At 40.9% G+C, this 18,285-nt stretch overlaps 1 protein-coding gene across 6 annotated transcripts in view; it reads left to right on the top strand.

Annotated features, from left to right (window-relative positions):
- Window positions 1-18,285, top strand: part of ITPR2 (inositol 1,4,5-trisphosphate receptor type 2) — a 245,710-nt gene that overhangs the window by 49,578 nt on the left and 177,847 nt on the right. For 4 of the 6 annotated variants that reach the window (XM_032105470.1, XM_032105471.1, XM_032105474.1 and 1 more), the window contains 2 exons: window positions 8,147-8,191; window positions 16,899-17,053. In XM_032105470.1, coding sequence (XP_031961361.1) covers window positions 8,147-8,191; window positions 16,899-17,053 — 200 coding nt within the window. The remainder of the gene's footprint in view (window positions 1-8,146; window positions 8,192-16,898; window positions 17,054-18,285) is intronic. The other 2 variants (XM_032105472.1, XM_032105473.1) reach the window with 1 other exon arrangement.

Consider the following 18,285-nt stretch of genomic DNA (forward strand, 5'->3'; position numbering starts at 1 on the left):
AGATACATGTGCCCACACAAGATATGCAGGATGAGTCTGTCATTTCATATTCAACTTCTCAGGTGTGGCTAAAATAATTACAAAATATATATGTATGCATGTATCGAATCACATGCTGGTCTCAGATATTGCAGTAGACAATAGAAAAGCCACAGTATGTTGCTTGTGAAACCTTGTGAGCACGTACATATTCACAGTGCAGAATTTGCAAGGAAAAGTCTGTGATAATTCTGTTTTTCTTAGCTGAATAGATTAGAGTTACTAGAGTCCTTGGCCAAAATATGGCAGTAAATCTGGTGAGGTCTTTAACACCAAATTAGCTCTACTAAACTAAATGAATTAGGATAAGGCAGGTAAAATGGCATCTTGAATGTTCACATTCTGTGCTTTTCCAGAATTATGACCATAAACAATTACTGCTGTGGAAAAATTCTCTGGCTTTCTTATAGAGTTCTCCTTCCTCTCTCTGTAAGAGTGAAAGGGCAGGGTTTAAGCTATAAAATGGATCAACGCTGATCAGAGTTTTGTTTCTAAACTCTGTTCTTAAAATCCCACATGAAACATCCTTCCAGCTTTAGGATTATTTTAGCACTAAATACTCAGCGGAGTTTCGTTTGAAGGTGGGAAGGATTGATTTCAGTTGGGCTGAGCATAGGGTTACTTACGCATGAGATGAAATGACAATTAGTGGATATTAATTGAACAGGAAGTCCAGTCCAACTGGCCAAGGCTGTAGTTCAGTGGTGGAGCACTGCAGTGGCAGCACAGGCTTCAGAAATGTCCTTTTTCCTATTGGATTGCAGCCCTGTGACCCAGGGTGCTGTCCCTGAGGTGGTGTTGGCATGGACTCCAGGGCACGGGGAAGAGGGAATAGTCTGTGCTGGAACAGGGTCACTGAGCTAAGGCACCAGAGCACGAGTGTTTGGGGTGGGTTAACAAGAACTGCTGAAGCCTTGCAGGACTGTCAGCTGATTTTCACCATGCTGTGGTATAAACCACTTGCTGAGAACTCTTGGATCAATGGCCAATAGAAGTTACTCATATTTCTCTTATCTTTCTTGAATAATTTCTTCCCATATTACCTCACTCTACTTTCCTGTCAAAATTGCCCCGAGCTGCCCCTTTCTTTTCAGAGAAGCTTATGGACATCATTCACTTTAAATTGAGAATTGCTCTTAAAGTTTGCTTTTACAGTCCATGGCAGGGGGGTTGGAACTAGAGGAACTTTAAGGTCCCTTCCAACCCAAACCATTCTATGATTCTGTGATTAAAAATATTAGCCTGCCACGTTATATTGTCATGATATGTTATAACAATATATATTATATTGTTATATTATTATGTTGTTATGATATGCATTTATGCAAATGGCCAGGGCCATACCCTTCATAGCAAATTTAAGCCTGTTGTAATAATCACTTGATTTGGATCATGGTGAAGATAGCTGAGTACATGCTCAAGTTAATATTGAGCGAAAATAATCCTCTCCTGCCTTCTGAATAGTAAAGATTGTCCCAAGAATCCCACAAGAATAGAAAACAAAGCATTTAATGAGACTTTAAGAAAGATTACATAATTGTATGGGTAACAGTATCCTCAGCATTAGCTAAGATAAAAGAAATGTAAAATAGAAATCAGTTCCTAAACTTGAGGCTATAAACCAGGATTAAACTCCTGGAGCCCTGAAGAAACTGTCTCTGTAGTTTTATGGACTTATCTTCCACTTCCTAAACTGCTGGAAAATGGAGTCCTGCATAGGATGTTTTATTAAGGCATCTGAGATTGATTATTTGAAGTCCATAATTTAGGCCTTTTGCTGTCCACTTGTTGGAAATTGGACTACTGACAGAGATGTTTTTTATTTAGGAAGCAACAATGGAATCACTGTTTGACAGTGTAATTTTATTTTCTTTTTTGGGTGACATGGAAACAAACCTTTGCAGAAGGACTTGCTCATGCCCTGGTCATGCAAAGAGGGAGAACACTGTTAAACTCTCTGTGGTTCCTTCTGCCTTCAGAAGAGTGTGGCAAGTAACAAATAAAATAAAATAAAATAAAATTAAATTAAATTAAAATTTTAAAAAAATGGCCTTGTTTAACTGAGATGTGAGGCACCTTTTGCTCAGGAACAGTTTGTAAGCTGGAGAAGATGCCAGGAGATGGCAGCATCCACCAAGGCCTTCACACATCTCATGTATTTCATTCCTTGGTACTGAGGGACCTCCACACCTGGAGATTGTTTCAAAATCTTACTTTTGGGCTGGTTTTTCACAGTGTTGCTTCATTAAACACAGCACTCTGATTAATTTCTATCTGGCTTTCTGCTTAAAGGCTCTCATAAGAAAAAGGTGACAGGGTGAACTCAGCACTGTAAGCCTTATTTCTGTTTTTCACTATCTCATAGGAGTGTGGGTTTGTTTTAAAGCTCTGTAAGGAGTGAAGGATAATTTACAACTATGCATGAAGAGATGGAAGAGATCCAGAGGGAATCCAGAGGAGGAGGATGGATTACTGATTTACAGAGCCAGCCTGACCTGTTCTGCAGACTTGGATGTGGCTTTTTAAAGTGACAGATCTAGAATATGTCAATTTAGCAAAACCCAGAGCTAGATTTCTCCAAAGTTTTTAAGAGTCTTGAGAATGCAGCTACATTTCTTGACCTGACTTGTCTTGACTTTGATGGAATCTGTCTGTGCAAATACCTTCATAAATCTGGATCTCAGAGGAAAGTTTTTTCCCCAAGCCAACTAATTTGCAGTCGTGACCTGTGAGAATGTTCAGCTTTTTCAGTCCTGCCCAAAGTTGGCTGCATTTGGGCCATGTTTGTACATATAGAGGCTTTGGGAGTAAGGAAGCACAAAGACATTAATGCAGTATTTATTGTCATTTAGTCATTACGAGGCCTACTTCTGTTATTAAAAACACATCTTACATTTTGATGTCTTCCAAAACAGCAAATGTAGACACGTGGCTTGTTCTTAAGTGCATTTTTTTTTGTTTATTTTTTCAGGATCACTTGAGAAGCTTTTATTCATTTGTATTTGTGCCTCTTTATTTATGATGCTTGATGGAATTTTCCAAGATTCCCCTCCTTTGTTTCTTATTGGTTTTGGGGTTTTGTGCGCCTGTGTTTTTTGTTTTCTGTTTTTTGGTTTTTTTTTTAACAGTAGAAACGGCAGTCATGTCTAATTCAATCATCCCTAGTTACTCCTGTGAGGACCATTGAAAGGTATATGGGATATCAATATTTAGAACATCTTTCTTGAAGAGATGAGGATGCTTTTTTTATGTAGCACAGGTTGACACAGAGCTGCTGAAGCTCAGACTAAGGTTATGGTCCAGCATCCAAGTGACACTAAAGGATCTCTTCGACCTTTTTCCTTCTCTTGACTTCCTCTGCAGAATGGGATATGGGTGAGTGGGGCTGAGCACTGGTTTCAGGTTCTCTGCCCTTGATCCCAGTAGAAGCAATGGAGTTTCCCCGTTACCACTCCTAACATGGAGCTACTCCTGCTTATGCTGCTGGTGTGGGACCTTTAAATCTATGCTGATTTAGGCATGGCAAAATGCTGGCCTGCCATTGCTTACACAGCAGCTGGAAATGCCACCAAGATGATCTTTCTTCTGGTAATGAGGATGAAAAGTCAGGACAGGAAGGTGTTGGAGCTGCTCCTCATTCCTGTTTTTGACTAGCAGGGGGGCCCGAAGCAGACAAAAAGGTTCAGCTTTCCCAGTGCTCCCTAGAAGCTTGTCTGATCTGCTAAGACATGGCTCATGAGGAAAATATAATCCTGAAAGAAAAGGCCTTTTGAGATTTTTAAACTTTCCTTGGATGATGATTATCAGGAGCTCTATGCTGATGCCGAGGCAGGGTTGAACAGAGTTTATCGAGGTAGAGTCGTAGCCCGTCTTTCTCTGGCAAGTTAATAAGATGGCAAAAGTCCTTTGAATGCCACTGGAAGTCTTTGAAATTGTGCAAAAGTCCTTTGGATTTATCGAAAGCTAATCAGTCTGACATTAACAAAGAACAAAGAAAGCCTAATGAAGATGAAAGATTTGAAAAGTGGATTATTTTTCTTTTGTCCTGGCTTTTCTTCCCCAAAACCCTTGCCCTTGTTGGCTGGGTAACAGGCTGTGTGTTAACAGGCTGGTTATCAAATGAAATGGGGACTGTTGGCTTGTGTTGAATTAGAGCCTTTTACTCTTTGTCTGTCAGAGTTTCCTTCATAAATGCAGGTTTTAACCAAGTCATTAAAATGCTCATTTAGCTGAAATTTGGCAATCTAATTCTTCCCCTGACAAGATGCTTTAAATATCCTTTACCTAGTCAACAAAATTTGATTAAAATCAGCATGGGTGTTTGTTTCCCCAAACTCCTCTCTCTCCTTCTTAATTGGGTGTCCAAAAATAGACTGTTTGGGTGCTTTCCATGCATTCCTCCAAGAAAATAACATTCAGTGGAAATGTGGAATTTCAAACTCGTTGGATTGTAAAGGATATCTAGCTATGCAAAGATGCAAAAGTAAAATTAGAGCCAAGAATAACCTGTGAGATGATGTTCTGCACAATGGTAGAACCCCAGGAAATTATTCACTGTGGACTCGTGGGGTTTGAAAACTTGAAGATACAACTTTGAGTAGCTTTAATGAGTAGAGATGACAGAGCCTGGAACTTCTGGTGCTTAATGTAGTGGAATCCCTCTCAGGATTAGCAGGGCACTTGCATTCTCTGAGCACCAAATACCAGAAGTAACACGCAAACACACAGAGATGAAAGTTGTCTTCCTGCTATGTGACTTCACAGATTTTGTAAAGTCACAAGGTGAAAATTCAGGAATGAGCTTCCTTGCCCTTCAAAATAGTTTTAACCAGAAATAATTAAAGACTTTTTCTATGCCTCAGTTTTCCATGTGTAAAATCTGACTTCTGTTATGAGTTTGTCACACATACTCTCTGCTGGGGGCCTTCTGTTGCTCCCACAGGATGAGGATGTTGATATATGTATGCATTCAGACATCTCATCTTTCCACATACCACTGTGTATGAAGGCTGAGCCTGAAATCTGTTCAAGAGACACCAATTTTTAAGCTCAGGAGGGCCACCTGCAGCACTCACCCTTGACCTTCAGGCTCTTCAGATATCCTGTGTAGAACATGAGTTGGGAATTTGGCTTCTTGCAGAAGAGAGCGAGTAAAGGCTATTTAAATTTAGATTTGAAAGAAGGCATTGTCTTCTCTGTAGTTGCAAATCTATCTCTAAAATCCAAAATTGTCAACAGTTTTAGTCTTTAAAAATATGACCTTGTGTGGTGGTGGTGGCTTTCTCATGACTGTCCTTGTCTGCAATGTGTCATGTTCTTGGTGCATATTGGCTGCATGCACCTTCCAGTGGCATTTTGCAGGAATATTCAGTGCTGTATTTCAGCTATAATTCAGTAAATTGCAACTTCAAGACATCCAATGACACAAAAAAGCTTGAAAACTTGTTGAGCTTTATTGAGGCCTATTTTAGCATACCATTCTTACTTTCTAAACACCTGCAGAAAATTTTACTTGATTTCATTAGTAGTGAGATAAAAATATTAATGTTGTTCTTTTCAAGGCTTCTTTTGTTTGGGAGGCTTATTGAAGAACGTGGAGGTGATCTTATAGAAATCAGAAAAAGCAATAGATCTTGGAGTGCTGAGACTGTCACTGTGTCCTTAGGTCATTCTGTGCTGGGATATTGAAAGGGACTCAGAACTGGTATAATATGACATACAATACTAGATGACTTATGCCTTTTCTACCTAGAGAATATAGCATGGGGTAATAGCTACTGGTCTGTTTTTTAGAAACCCTCAGCACTAACAATCTCAGCTGAAATGAAAATGAAAGTGGCAACTGCTGAGCAGAGCTGAAAATGGGGCCATGGATGTCAGCCCAAAAACTGAGTTCCATTGTGTTTGTGGTTTAACATCAGCATCTCAAAACTTTCTCTAAACAACGTATTTTTGGTTTCATTATTTCTGTAACAGCAGGGCAAGAAAAAGCATTAAGGATGTACTTGATTTCTCACTTGAGCCTTCTGTCTCCATCACCCTCAGTCCACAAGTGAACTATTTTGGAAATCTGAGGGCACTCTGTTCAGTTATTTTTCAAGAAGGCAAGAAGTGTTGAGGGAGGGAGATTTTTCCTAATTTCTCCTGTTATTGCTATATATATATTTTTAAAAATCACCATTATGTCAAAAGCAAACAGCTGAAAGATATCAGAATTCAGTTCATACTGGTAGGCAACTGTATTCACTCAAGCCCTTCAATGAAAACCTGTACAATCAAGTCCTCAGTGCCAAGTTCTCTGTGCTGGGTCTAGTGACAAACCCGAGATGACCCAGACTTATTCTTGCTTACTTCAACCAGCAATGTCTGGAGGTACCATAGAAATTTAGCCTTTCTCTACCTTGTCTGCACCTGTGCTGGAAGGCCACGGTGTGTGGCTGGGACTGAGGGGCACTGCCTGCTAATTTTAGCTCTTTCTTGATGGGGAACCAAAAGCAGAGAGCTCAGCTTGGCTGCTAAAAATGGGACACTGGGATTATTTTAAGGTGTCAGATGAACAAATGTCATGCTGAAAGAACTGTGGAAACTTAAGAAGGAATCAAAACTATGTGAAAACAGTTACATGTGTGTATGAGTTCTAGTTTTTTTGGTGTTCATCTCTCATTCTTGTTGCCGTATAGCAGTAGCAAGAGGGACTTGGAGCTGGGATACTGTGACAATGTCAGGGAGGAGCAAAATGCAAGATTTGAGATAGATGTCAACACAGGGAGGAAAGCAGGCTCTCTGAATTAGGTTTGTGATGGTAACACAGTGGCTAATCCAAAAAATGAAACGGAGACAGGATAAACCTTTGGTCATTTCTATGTGAGCACATCAAGTTGCGACACACAGGGAAGGTATTTTCAGCAATTTGACAAAGATTTGAAAGTTTTCCTCCTTTCTTCAGGCTCATGGTGTGGAGAGGAGTGGGCTTTTTGAGGGGTTAAAGAGATACAAATGACTATTTTTTAATAAAAGCCTTATCAACTTAACAAAAACTCTTCACAACAGTTGTCTGTGTAATGTTAGATGTATGATAACGTGATATTGAAAAGTTCCACTGGGATTCGTGCATATTGCCCTGTGCAGTTCTCTTCTGGCTCTTCCACACTGGTAATGCCAAATTCAAGCCAAGAAAATGACAGTACTCATCTGTAAGATGTATACACATTGTAATTGCCTAAGAACAAAATTGCCTTATATAACTAATAATCTCACTTAAGCATTTTCAGCACTTTGATGGCATATCTTGTGTCAGGGAACACTTGTAAATATTGATGCAAAATTGTTTCTTCATGTAAATCAAATCTTGAAAGGTTTCATGTGCAGCCAGTGAGTGGGTGTGTGTGTTTTTGTTTATTTCTGAATATATCTGCCTACATAATCCCTCATCTTATAGACTACATACTTCCCTTGTCAAAAGTACAATCATATTGAACAGCTGTTAAAGAGTAATACCTTACATTTATTATTGTATAGCATCTTTCATCCAAGCTTCTCATATTACTTTAGTATTAACTAATGCTTGATAATCCTGATATAATGTAGAAAATATTATCCCCATTAATAATGGTTAAACAGAACCACAGTGTAATTAAATAATTGTCTCTAGTGGCATTGTCACTCCTCTTTCAAAGATGTGTTAATTCTGAGTTCACTGTCTTCCTATAAAATCTCAGTAGACATAGAGAACATTAGTTTTTTATCTCAATCTATCTGCCCAGTGTCAATCCTGGAAGTGATTGCATGTGCATGTGTGTGGGTGACTGCAACTGGCTGCATTTAGAATAGTAACTGTGCTTTCTTCATCATCCTTTTTGGTTTTGGTTGTTTGAGATTCCTCTTGAGTTAACAAGCTTGATTGCAAGATGCTCTTTCTAGAGGTGAGGACATAGCCAGCTAAGTCAGCCAGAAATTGAAGCAGTCTTTTACTCTCACACTGCTTCTAAATACTCCACTGTCCTTTTGTAGGGTGGAAACATAACAGAGAACTGAACCAAACCCTCTCTCCCAGTTATGAAATGTCTGAAAGCTATCGAGATAGTATTTGACTTCTTTTCTTTTCCAGCTTAACCCACACTACCCAGAAGGTAATAATGAAGGAAAAGCTTTGGTAAGTGGAATTTATATGTTGCATATAATCTGGGGAATGCTGTATCCTTAACCCAGCGTAGCCTGACATATGGAAGCCCTTCACAGCTTTCCTTTTCCTTATGTGTTCCAGCTGCTGGGATTGTTTTCCATATCCTGTGTAAGGTAGGATGCGTCTCAGAACTGGCAATTCAGAAAGTTTTCCCTCACGTTAAGGCAAATGATAAGAAACTTACTCAAATTCTGCATCAAAGTGGCATTAGTTGAAGCTGTTCTGCTTGTTATCTGACTGCAGATACGAAATGTATTCATTCTGCTCAGCTTAGATGTGTTACTTCATGGCAACAGTCTTTGCCTGGTACAGCATCAAGAGCATTTTAGCTAATTATGACTAATGAGGCAAGGCCAGACATGGAGATTATAGTGTGTGAAGGAAGTGGAGTTAAAACCTTGGGGGAATCTTATTGTTACTAAGTCAACAAATATTCCAGAAAAGTATCATTCCTCCATCAAATTCATGAGATATTGCCTTGGAAAGGCTGAGATCTTCTTCAAAAAAATTCAATTTAATTTCTTTCTGCTTACCTTCTGGCTTTTGTTCTTTAAGAGGACACATTTTCAAGTTTTTCTCTGCACAGGGAAGAAATTTTTAATTTTTCATAACATGAAACCCAAGATTCTTACATAATCATATGCCTTGAGGACTGCAATTTTAATAAAAATGGAGACTTTCATAGGAGTTGGCAACACTGGTTTTCCATCTTCACTGATATTTGGCATTAGTGGTGATACTGCAATAACAGCTAAGCTGTCTACAGAAAGAGAATTCTCTCCTATGAAAGTACAGAAATTCCACCAATTGTTGCTCTTTTGTATTAGAATGAAACTTGAGGCCTTTGGAACTTTGGAATGGAAATCAAGATCAGTTCCAGAATTCCCCAGTGAGTAGGTGTTAGGCCCTTGTCACTGAAGAACCAATCCTCAATTGTACCACACCATACTTATTTATGGTATAGGGTTTCCATCTGTAGCCATTTCAGTTCATCTAAGTAATTAAATATTCCCTGGACTGTGTAATGATGAGGGCACAAGAGTAATCTAAACATGGATGTTAAAGGTGGCTTCACTATCAGTTTGGCTTATTCCTCCTGGGTAGTGGTTTCAGCTAAAAACCCAGACTAGATAAATCACATTAGAGAAATGCTTCCAATAAAAAAGTAATCAAAGCTGATTGATGATCAAAACTGATGTCTCTGTGGAAATTTTAATTTATGCAGTCAGCACTTTCCTGTGAGAGATGTTTTGTGAAAGAACTTCTAGCAATTTTTGGTAACACCTCCAAGTAAATCCAAGCCTACAGGCTCTATTAGTGTGGTAGAAATCCCTTTGGATCCTGCACCCCTTTACAGTCGTGTTGGAAATGCCGTGAGTCGGCAATGGCTATTTAAGCCTTTATTCTGCCCTCAAACAACCAAGTAGAGAAACTTCACATCCCTGTGCAAGAATTTCTTTGATGTTACAATGATGCAGTACATTGAATTGTCCCTCAAAAGTAAAAGAATCGTATAATATTTGGAGTTCTTTAAGGGTCAGCTGTGTCAATCTTGTATCCAGTGGCACATAACCTGGAGCACACAGGCTTTCCTTGCTCTGTGGTTATCATCTAGTGTTTCCTCTGCCTGGTCACTGCCTAACTGGCTCACTGCAAAGGCATCTTCTTTTCCATCTTTTGAAGCAATTAATTTTGAAATACTGCCTATGAAGTAAATCTGGAGGGGGGAGGTTGAAGTGGACCTACCCCAGCAAAATTTGAAGTCTGAGTAGCAGGGAAATGGGAGATGAATAAACAAATCCTTGTGATTGAAGGGCTGAACCTGTAGCCTGTGCCCTTGAGGCCAAGAAGGCCAATGGTGTCCTGGCATGCATTTGAAAGAGCATTCCCAGCAGGTCGAGGGAGGGGATCCTGTCCCTCTGCCCAGCCCTGGGAGGCACATCTGGAGTGCTGTGTCCAGTCCTGGCATCCTCAGGACAAGGACAGGGAGCTCCTGGAGAGGGGCCAGCGGAGGCTGCAGAGATGATTTAGGGCCTGAAACATCCCTGACAGGGAAAGGCTGAGGGAGCTGGGGCTGTCCAGCCTGGAGAGGAGCCCCAGCTGAGAGGGGCCCTCAGCCCTGGGTGTCCCTGTGTGCAGGGAGGGCTCCGAGCAGGGCCCAGGCTCTGCTCTGGGGGGCCCAGCCATGGCACCAGAGGAACGGGCAGGGACTGATCCCAAGAAGTTCCACTGACATAAGGAAAAACTTCTTCCACTGTGGAGTCCCTCTCACTGGGGATATTCCAGAACAGTCTGGACACAATCCTGTGCCCTGTGCTCTGGGATGGCCCTGCTGGAGCACAGAGATGGCACCAGCTTGACTCACTGTGGTTCCTTCAGCCTGACCCATCCTTCTTTTCTCAGCTAGGCTGTTGGATGAAAGGGTAGCAGCTCCTTCTCTGTTGTCTGGGTTTTAAAGGCAGCACAGCCGTCTGTGCATTCTGTGCCAAGCCTTAACTCCTCAGTGTGTGCTGGGGCTGCTTGTGCATGTTCACAGCCTGGTTTACAAGGCCTGATCCCAGTTGCTCAGGCAACTGAATTTTGGGAAGCAGCAATGGAGAAGGGTTTTCCATAATGGAGCAGTGGGCACAGACACCGAGTTCTGCCTAAGCACATCTTTTCTGCCTTGCCTTAACTGACTCCAGAGTCTGAAAGGGTTTTGTCTCCAGAGAACATAAATATTACTGGAAGTCACCAGGACTTTTGTTCCCAAGCATTAAAGGTATGTTTGTACTGAGGTTCATTGCTTGTTTATGAGCTGCTTCTTGGCAATCGAGCCAAATTGTCTTGTGAAGCCCTGCTTTTAATTCTGGTAAAATTTGGCCTTACAATGAGTTGATTAATATTCCCACATCTAAGCTCCAGAAGATTGTTTTTTTTCATGGGAAGACCTTTTTTTACTTAAGGGTCTTATCAAAACAAGTCTTCTTCATCTCTTAAAGTCTTAGAGATTGTAGTGTATCGTGCATCAAAATGCAGCGGTCTATGCTACAGCTCCCACTAAACCCCAAATTGGTGTATTTTATGCTGCAAATTAGTATGCTTTTTCTAAGGAGAGAAATGTACAGCATCCAGAAGAATGCTACAAAGATCAGGGAAATGTCAGGAACAGCTGGGAACCTGGCATTTGTTAGTGCCTTTGTGTTAAAGGCTGACTTTGGATGGGTACCGTCTCTCCATTTGTCTGCATTTTCGTGAGAGAGCTAATTCTAACCAGTTCCAATCGACCTTTTATTGTTGAGATTTTTGTTAGGATTGAGACTGGTATGCATTTACTTTTCTTGTAAAGAAGTTGGGCAGTTCTACCGTGGGCTGCCAGGTGCAATTTGATGTATCTCCTTTGACTTCTGTTTATCTATCTTTATGAATTCCCAACATTCTGCAATTCTAACTTTGCCTTCTTGCTGCCAGCCCAGGAGATTTTTTTTCCTGATAAACACTGTAAATTAATTTGTTTTGTAAAAAAATTTATTTTATTTTACCTTCCAGGAATGAACTTAATTGAATTATACATTTTATATGAGTGGTGCAGTTTAAACAAGTAGAATAGACAATCTGAAAAAAACATTGAAAAGAAAAGAGAAAAGAAAAATCATCAGTTTAAAAATGGCAGCTTATATAAAGCCAGCAGTCAGACCACTGGGGAGGCTGGGGGAGAAGGGGAGACACGGATGCCGGCACATTATTATTATTCTGCCGTTGCACACGGGTCTGAATCAGCTCTGGAAATGCATACATTGTTTCTTACAGAATGTCTCTGGCTCCTAACAACAGGATTGCAACGTGATGTCTCTGCTAAAAATGCGATGACTCACAAATGAGTCAACAGTGAAGGTGTTACAGGAGGCTAACTGCTGTGCTGTCTGCCAGGGCTCCTAGCAGGCAGGAGCAAGGCTGGCCATTAATTTACTCCATTTTCTTCTCATAAAGAATTTTGAAAATAATCTAACCCATGGCGTTCTGCTCACGTTACTGCTCTGTGAAAATGCTGGTTTTGTAAGAGCCTCCTAAACTGGGTTAACATATTGAGATACCACGTTGCTCTGGATTTAACAGGCATTTTCAGAACTCTGGCTGCTATTAAATTTAATTTCTGCTGAAATCTGTAGTGCAGCTTAATGTATTCATTCAGGAGCAGGGCATTATCCTTGTCTGTCTCTATGCCACAAGAGGTGTCTTCACCAATTGGAATTGTAGATTGGGTTTCTAAAAGAAAAGGTATTTTAGGTCTGTCATGTTTTGTATCACCTTTAAGCAGTTGAAATGAAGGCCCTTCCGTAAACAAAACTCCGTGTAAATCTCTTGAATTTTAGGTATGATGCCAAATTGAGTTAAATAAGGAAGGTTTGGATAGGTAGCAATTAGTAGCAAATTCTATTAAGAGCTGTGAAAAGGGTTATCTGCTGGGCTGCAAGTCTCAAGACAAATCTGATTGTACCTGATTATTTTGTCACTGATTCCAGCATGGGATTTGTCTCTCCTTACATTTGCCCTCCAAATGGCAAGCAGTATGTCTGCATTATTTTTTCTCTTTAAGCTTCCTTTTAAATCATGATGCACTGTAAATCAGTGGTGGTAGCCCAGGAGTTACAGACTTTGCTGTGGGCCTGGATCAATATTTCCACTCCTCACCAAAATGGTGGGTTTTCTCACTACCTAGGACTCTTTTTTTTTGAATGCTCGGCCTTTGCTTCCCTAGATGGGTCCCACCTGGAGAAGTGCCCTGGCTGTATTCTGGGGGTTTGCTCAGTTGCCTTTCCTGGGTGTGATTATTGAGCTTTATTGCTGCAGAATAATGCTGGGGGCTCACAGTCCTCCATGCCAGTGCACACTGAGGTTTTCTTAGGCTGAAGGAGCTGACTGCTCTTTGTAACACTGATACTTACACTGGGTTGTTTGGAAGGTGTGGGTCCAACTCCTGCCGGGCAGAAGCGGAGGTGAATGTATCTTCTTCATCCTTGTGAGTGATTTAAACAGCGCACAAGAGTGAAGTGATTGCACCTTCCTCACCTTGGATATGTGTCTGATGTGACTTGTGACAGCTTGTTGCTAGTTTGCTGTAGTTTGGGACAATCAAAGCTATGTACATTTTCCTTCTGTGAATGTACTATTTGGTAATACTGGTTTACCCACTGTTCTCTATACCCCTGGCATGTAATTCACCTGGGTTTTTTTTGTTTTTTATAAAGCCTTTGGAGTGCTTTCCTTGGCTGTCACTGACCACATTGCCAGCATCTCTGAAACTGTTCTGTTGGCTTCCTCTTCACACTGCTTTGAGTTGAATTTTCTTCTCTCTGCATTTGAGTTCCTTTGCAGTTCTTTTCTTCTTTTCTCTTAATTGAATCCAGTTTTGCTGGCTGCATCTGCTCATATGCCAGTTTCTACCTGAGCAAATGTCATCTTGTTTTCATCTGCTTAGGAATGCAGTGCTTCTCCTGAGCTATTGTCTAATTAATTTAAACTAGTACTTTCACTTCTTTCCACATCCTCACATGGACTCATCTGCTGATTCAATAATGGCTGGGTTAAGTGTGGATTCTGATGGCTGCTTACTAAATTTAATTTATCGTGAGAAGCCTTCTGTGTGCAAGTGTCTGTGTGCATTCTCTCTCTCCCCCATAGAGAAGCATGTGCACGTGCATTGGGACATAAACTGAGCCATAAATTCAAATCCATGTTTGTTCCTATGTAATGGCAGCATTGCTGTCTCTCGTGTACCCCTTGTATGCAACTTGTTTCCAGAGCTGTCAGGTTAGGGGTCGCTTCTCCTTACGTGTTCTTTTTTTCCATGAGTAGTGCTTAACTCCCATAACCCGGGTTGAGTTGTGAGATTCAGATTCTAAAATAATGCTGTAAGGAGAGTTCTGAGGTTTGTGGGGGAGTTCAGCCTGGAACTGCTGTACAGCTCTCGTGCAGGTCTGATTTTGCTCAGCTAAGCTTGGCATTTCACTTAGCAGTGTTGCAGGCACTGTCTTGCCCTCTGTTGAAGTGGAATTTCTTTTTAGGCTAAAAACCAGATCTTGCTCCTATGTGTGCCTGCCAGCTGCTCAGCCTGGTTGGTGGAATTTCAGGCTGGCAAGCCAATTCCATTGCTCAGCTGGAGCTATACAGCTATTGGGGACACCAGGGGGTGGGCAGGGTCTGCCCCAAACTGCTGGGTGAACTTCTCCACAGAGCTAATAGTTGGTGTGAACTACTACAGCACAGGAGACCTGCCTTTGACTCTGCCTCCTGCCAGCTCACCCAGTTTATACACTGCTCATGGTGTTTTGTGGTGGAGAATATCCCTTTGCCCAGTCTGGGTCAGGTGTCCTGTTCATGTTCCCTCCCAGTATGGTTTCATATTTTGGTCTGTATTTTACCCAGAGCCCCAGGATAAAAAGAAAACCATAGAATTATGAAGTGTCCTGTCTTTTTGTACACCAGTAATTTCAGTTTGGAAATTGTAGTGAAGTGGGTAGTTTCTGGGAAACCCTAACTAGATTTGAATGTAAGTTGTGGAAAGTATCAAAAAGTTTGGATGCTGTTCAAAACTATCCTGTGCTACTTACCTCTTTATAGATCTCTTGAATTTTAAACTGATTATCCAGTTTTCTCTTTTGTTATGAAGTGTAGGAAGTAGTTTTTCATTTAATATTAGACTCTGACTCACACCTGCTAAGCTCTTAGAAGGATTCTTTTATTGTTTCTGTGCCTTTTCAGTTTGTGTCTCATCACGAATATGTAAAACAAAATATGTATGGAAATCACAAAAGCAATTTGCTATTTTCTCAATCCTTGCATACAGGTTAAATTTTTTGTGCATTTTTCTTTAGCATTTTTTGGGCATGAGATACAATAGGATGTGGGGACTGTCAGATGAGTTTACTCTTGTGCAAGTCACAGGAGATGGTTGCTCTTGTCTTAGCAAGCCTTCCTCTCAAATACTAGTGGCAGTACCATAATGATTAGAGGAGCCTAAGAAAAATTTCTTTCTGTATTTTTTTCCTGCTCTCTCTATCCTTGATAGAAGTCATGGGATGGAAAGCTGGCATTTTTAAAGCTTGATAATGAAAAAAGGAATGTTTTGGAAGGATTCAAAAAGTACCTTGAAATGAGTTGATGACTCGTTCTTTCTTCCCTAATTTCACTCATCCTTGATTTTGTTGTTTAATCTCAATTGGCGATATGGATAATCAAAGCTTTGCCCTTGATTATCCCTTACAGTTTGGTTTTAATCAAGCTACTAATGCAAACCAAGTACAGCCTGGCCTTTTCCATTGTACAGCTCTTCCTTCGTGGTGTATTGTAAATCATTATAATAGCATTTCAGGCATCCAGGGTTGGATTTTCTTCTCTTTTGGTTTTCCTCATTCCTGTTCTCCTCTCCCTCTGTGATGTATTTTGTGTACGGGAAAGGCCCTGGGCTGCCAGTCTCTTAATTGGTTATCAGTCTTTTGCAAGATGTGTAACTCGACACCCCAGAGAGCAGCTTTTACTTACACCAGTTGGTTGCTGCGTGGGTATGGGCACAGACTCCGAATGACTCCTTCAAGCCAAGAAATGTTCTCAGGAAAGGTGGCATTTGGAGTCTGTAGGCAAAAGTATGTAGGTGACTAAAGAAACGAGGATGGTGCTGCGGGGTCTCAAAACTCCCGTGGACTCTCAGCAAGTGATGGGAGGAAGATCCCACCTTAAGCTCATGTGCCTTGTTTGAGTAACTTTGTCCCTCAGAGGGGACAACTCCTGCCCTTGCAGTGGGTAAAATTAGACCTGGCTTGGACCCAGCCTTGGGTGCGTTATCAGCCTGTGCTGAGATTTGTAATACAATCCAGCTGGGGCCTTGCCTGTCCCCCTTTCCATGACAAGCTGGTCCTGATGGAGCAGATATTCTGGCTCTTGCCATTTAGAGAGTGTCCACAAGACAAGAGGAAACGGCCTCAAGCTGCTCCAGTGGAGGTTCAGGTTGGACGTCAGGAATAATTTCTTCTTGGAAAGGTCTGACAGGCATTGGAAGTGTCTGCCCAGGGAGGTGCTGGAGTCCCCATCCCTGGAGGTGTTCAGGAAACAACTGGACGTGGCTCAGGTTGACAAGGGGGTGATCAGTCAAAGGCTGGACTCGATGATCTTGGAGGCCTTTTCCAACCTAAATGGTTATGTGATTCTCTGGAAGTGTGCTGCTGTAATTCTACCATCTGAGAGGAAAAAGCCATCAAACTTACATAAGACAACAGTGGATTTAGGCAAATTACTTACTTTTTAAATCCCTTCCTTGTCTTAAAAAAAAGTTGAATTTTCATTAATTCTCTTCTTTGAACTGTGGCCCTTTCCAGACCAGCACTGTGTAGTTGCATCTGCTGGGAGTGAGGGGGTCTGCAACTACTGCAGCTTTTTTGAAGTTGTAGGTGTCAAATAAAGCATATCCAGTGCTGCAGTGCCTCTGTAGCTCGTGGCCTGCTGTTGTTCTAATGACTTCCTGAGACCCCATGGGGCAAAGTGCATCCTTTGTGTTACTGCAAAGCCAGTCATGGTAGATTCTTGCTAGAAGGTTTAAAAAAAAAAATAAAAATTCCACTTCAGATATATTACTTGTCTGCAAGGTAATTGAAGAATTTCTAGTGGGCCCTGATGCAAGCAAATAACCCTTGTGCCTAATCAGCAGAGAGATGGCGACCTTCCTGCTTCAAAGAAGAAACGCCAGGCAGGGGAGAAGATTATGTATACTTTGGTCTCTGTGCCACATGGAAATGACATCGCATCTCTCTTTGAACTGGATGCCACCACTCTTCAGAGGGCTGATTGCCTGGTTCCAAGGTAAAATAAAAAAAAAAAGGAAAGAAAAAAAGGGCAAAAAATAGTGCTGCATTGACAGGGTTTCTTCCTGGCATTATGCTGGTAAGTAAAGCAGAAAAAATCAAACATGAGCAAGTATTATCCTTCTGTTAAAATCTGAGGAGTGTTCATGGATAAATAAGGGATGTATAAAACATGATACTGCTGCTGTGACTGGGTAAAATAATTATAAGGATAAAACAAGTGACACTTAGAGAGAGTCTGTGAAGAGAAAAATAATGGTCTAAATATTGCACAGATCTGTGTGAGGATAGAATTGAGCTCTGTGCACTGTTTGGAAAAAATGTACTTCTAATAGATTTAACTGAATTGTTCCCAACAAAATAATGTGTGTGATGAGTTGGGCTTCTGTTTCCCTGACAGATCATGATGCCACTGAGCACATTTGTTACTCAAATGTATTCAGCAAGTGGCTTCTGGGTTTTAATTGTCAATATTTGAAATTTCAGCTGTGTAGCATAGCTGAGATTGGCTAGATAAGTCACACAGTGTTGGTTGTAGCTGAATGGGCTTGCAGACACTTGGGGCTGGTTGTTGTGAGGGTGGATTTTAAAGCTGGGTACCCACAAATACTGATGTATGTGGCTTTGAAGTGTGTTTGCTATGCTAAGTTCTGCCAGATAATTTGCTTACTTGAATACTCAAAAGCCCATCAGTGTGAAAGGGAGAGCGTGAATGGAGACCACAGTGAATATATTTCAAAAGTAAAATTCAGAGTTAAAATTGTAATTGATTTCTCAGCTCTGCTTTTTGATAATACCACAGATTATCATATGGAAAGAATTTAGAAGGATCTCATATCTGCTCTTTGTTCACTTGATTTTCAGTTGAGAACTGGTACTGTAAATGCTTGCTCTGGAACAAGGGTTTGCAGATCATAATGATGAAGCTGTGAAACCATGGTCAGCTTTACTTTCTGGCTTTTGTGCTGTGACAGCTTAAAAGGGTTCGTTATTCTGCAGAAAAAAGAAAATGAAAGAATTGGGTTTATTCATGGAATGTATTTCTATTCAGATGGGATTTTATAACATCTTTCTTGTAGCTTTTTTTTTCTTTAAAAAATATTTTACTCCTAGACTTACATAAATACTTAAACCCAGCATTCTGCATAATCCCAAGATGCTGGTTGTTCTTGTTGCAGCTCTGCTCTGGGTGAGAAAGAAGGAGTCTAGGGAAAAGGGTACCACAGTGTC

The sequence above is a fragment of the Corvus moneduloides genome, chromosome 4 (assembly GCF_009650955.1).
Source record: "Corvus moneduloides isolate bCorMon1 chromosome 4, bCorMon1.pri, whole genome shotgun sequence".
In the NCBI taxonomy this organism is placed as follows: domain Eukaryota; kingdom Metazoa; phylum Chordata; class Aves; order Passeriformes; family Corvidae; genus Corvus; species Corvus moneduloides.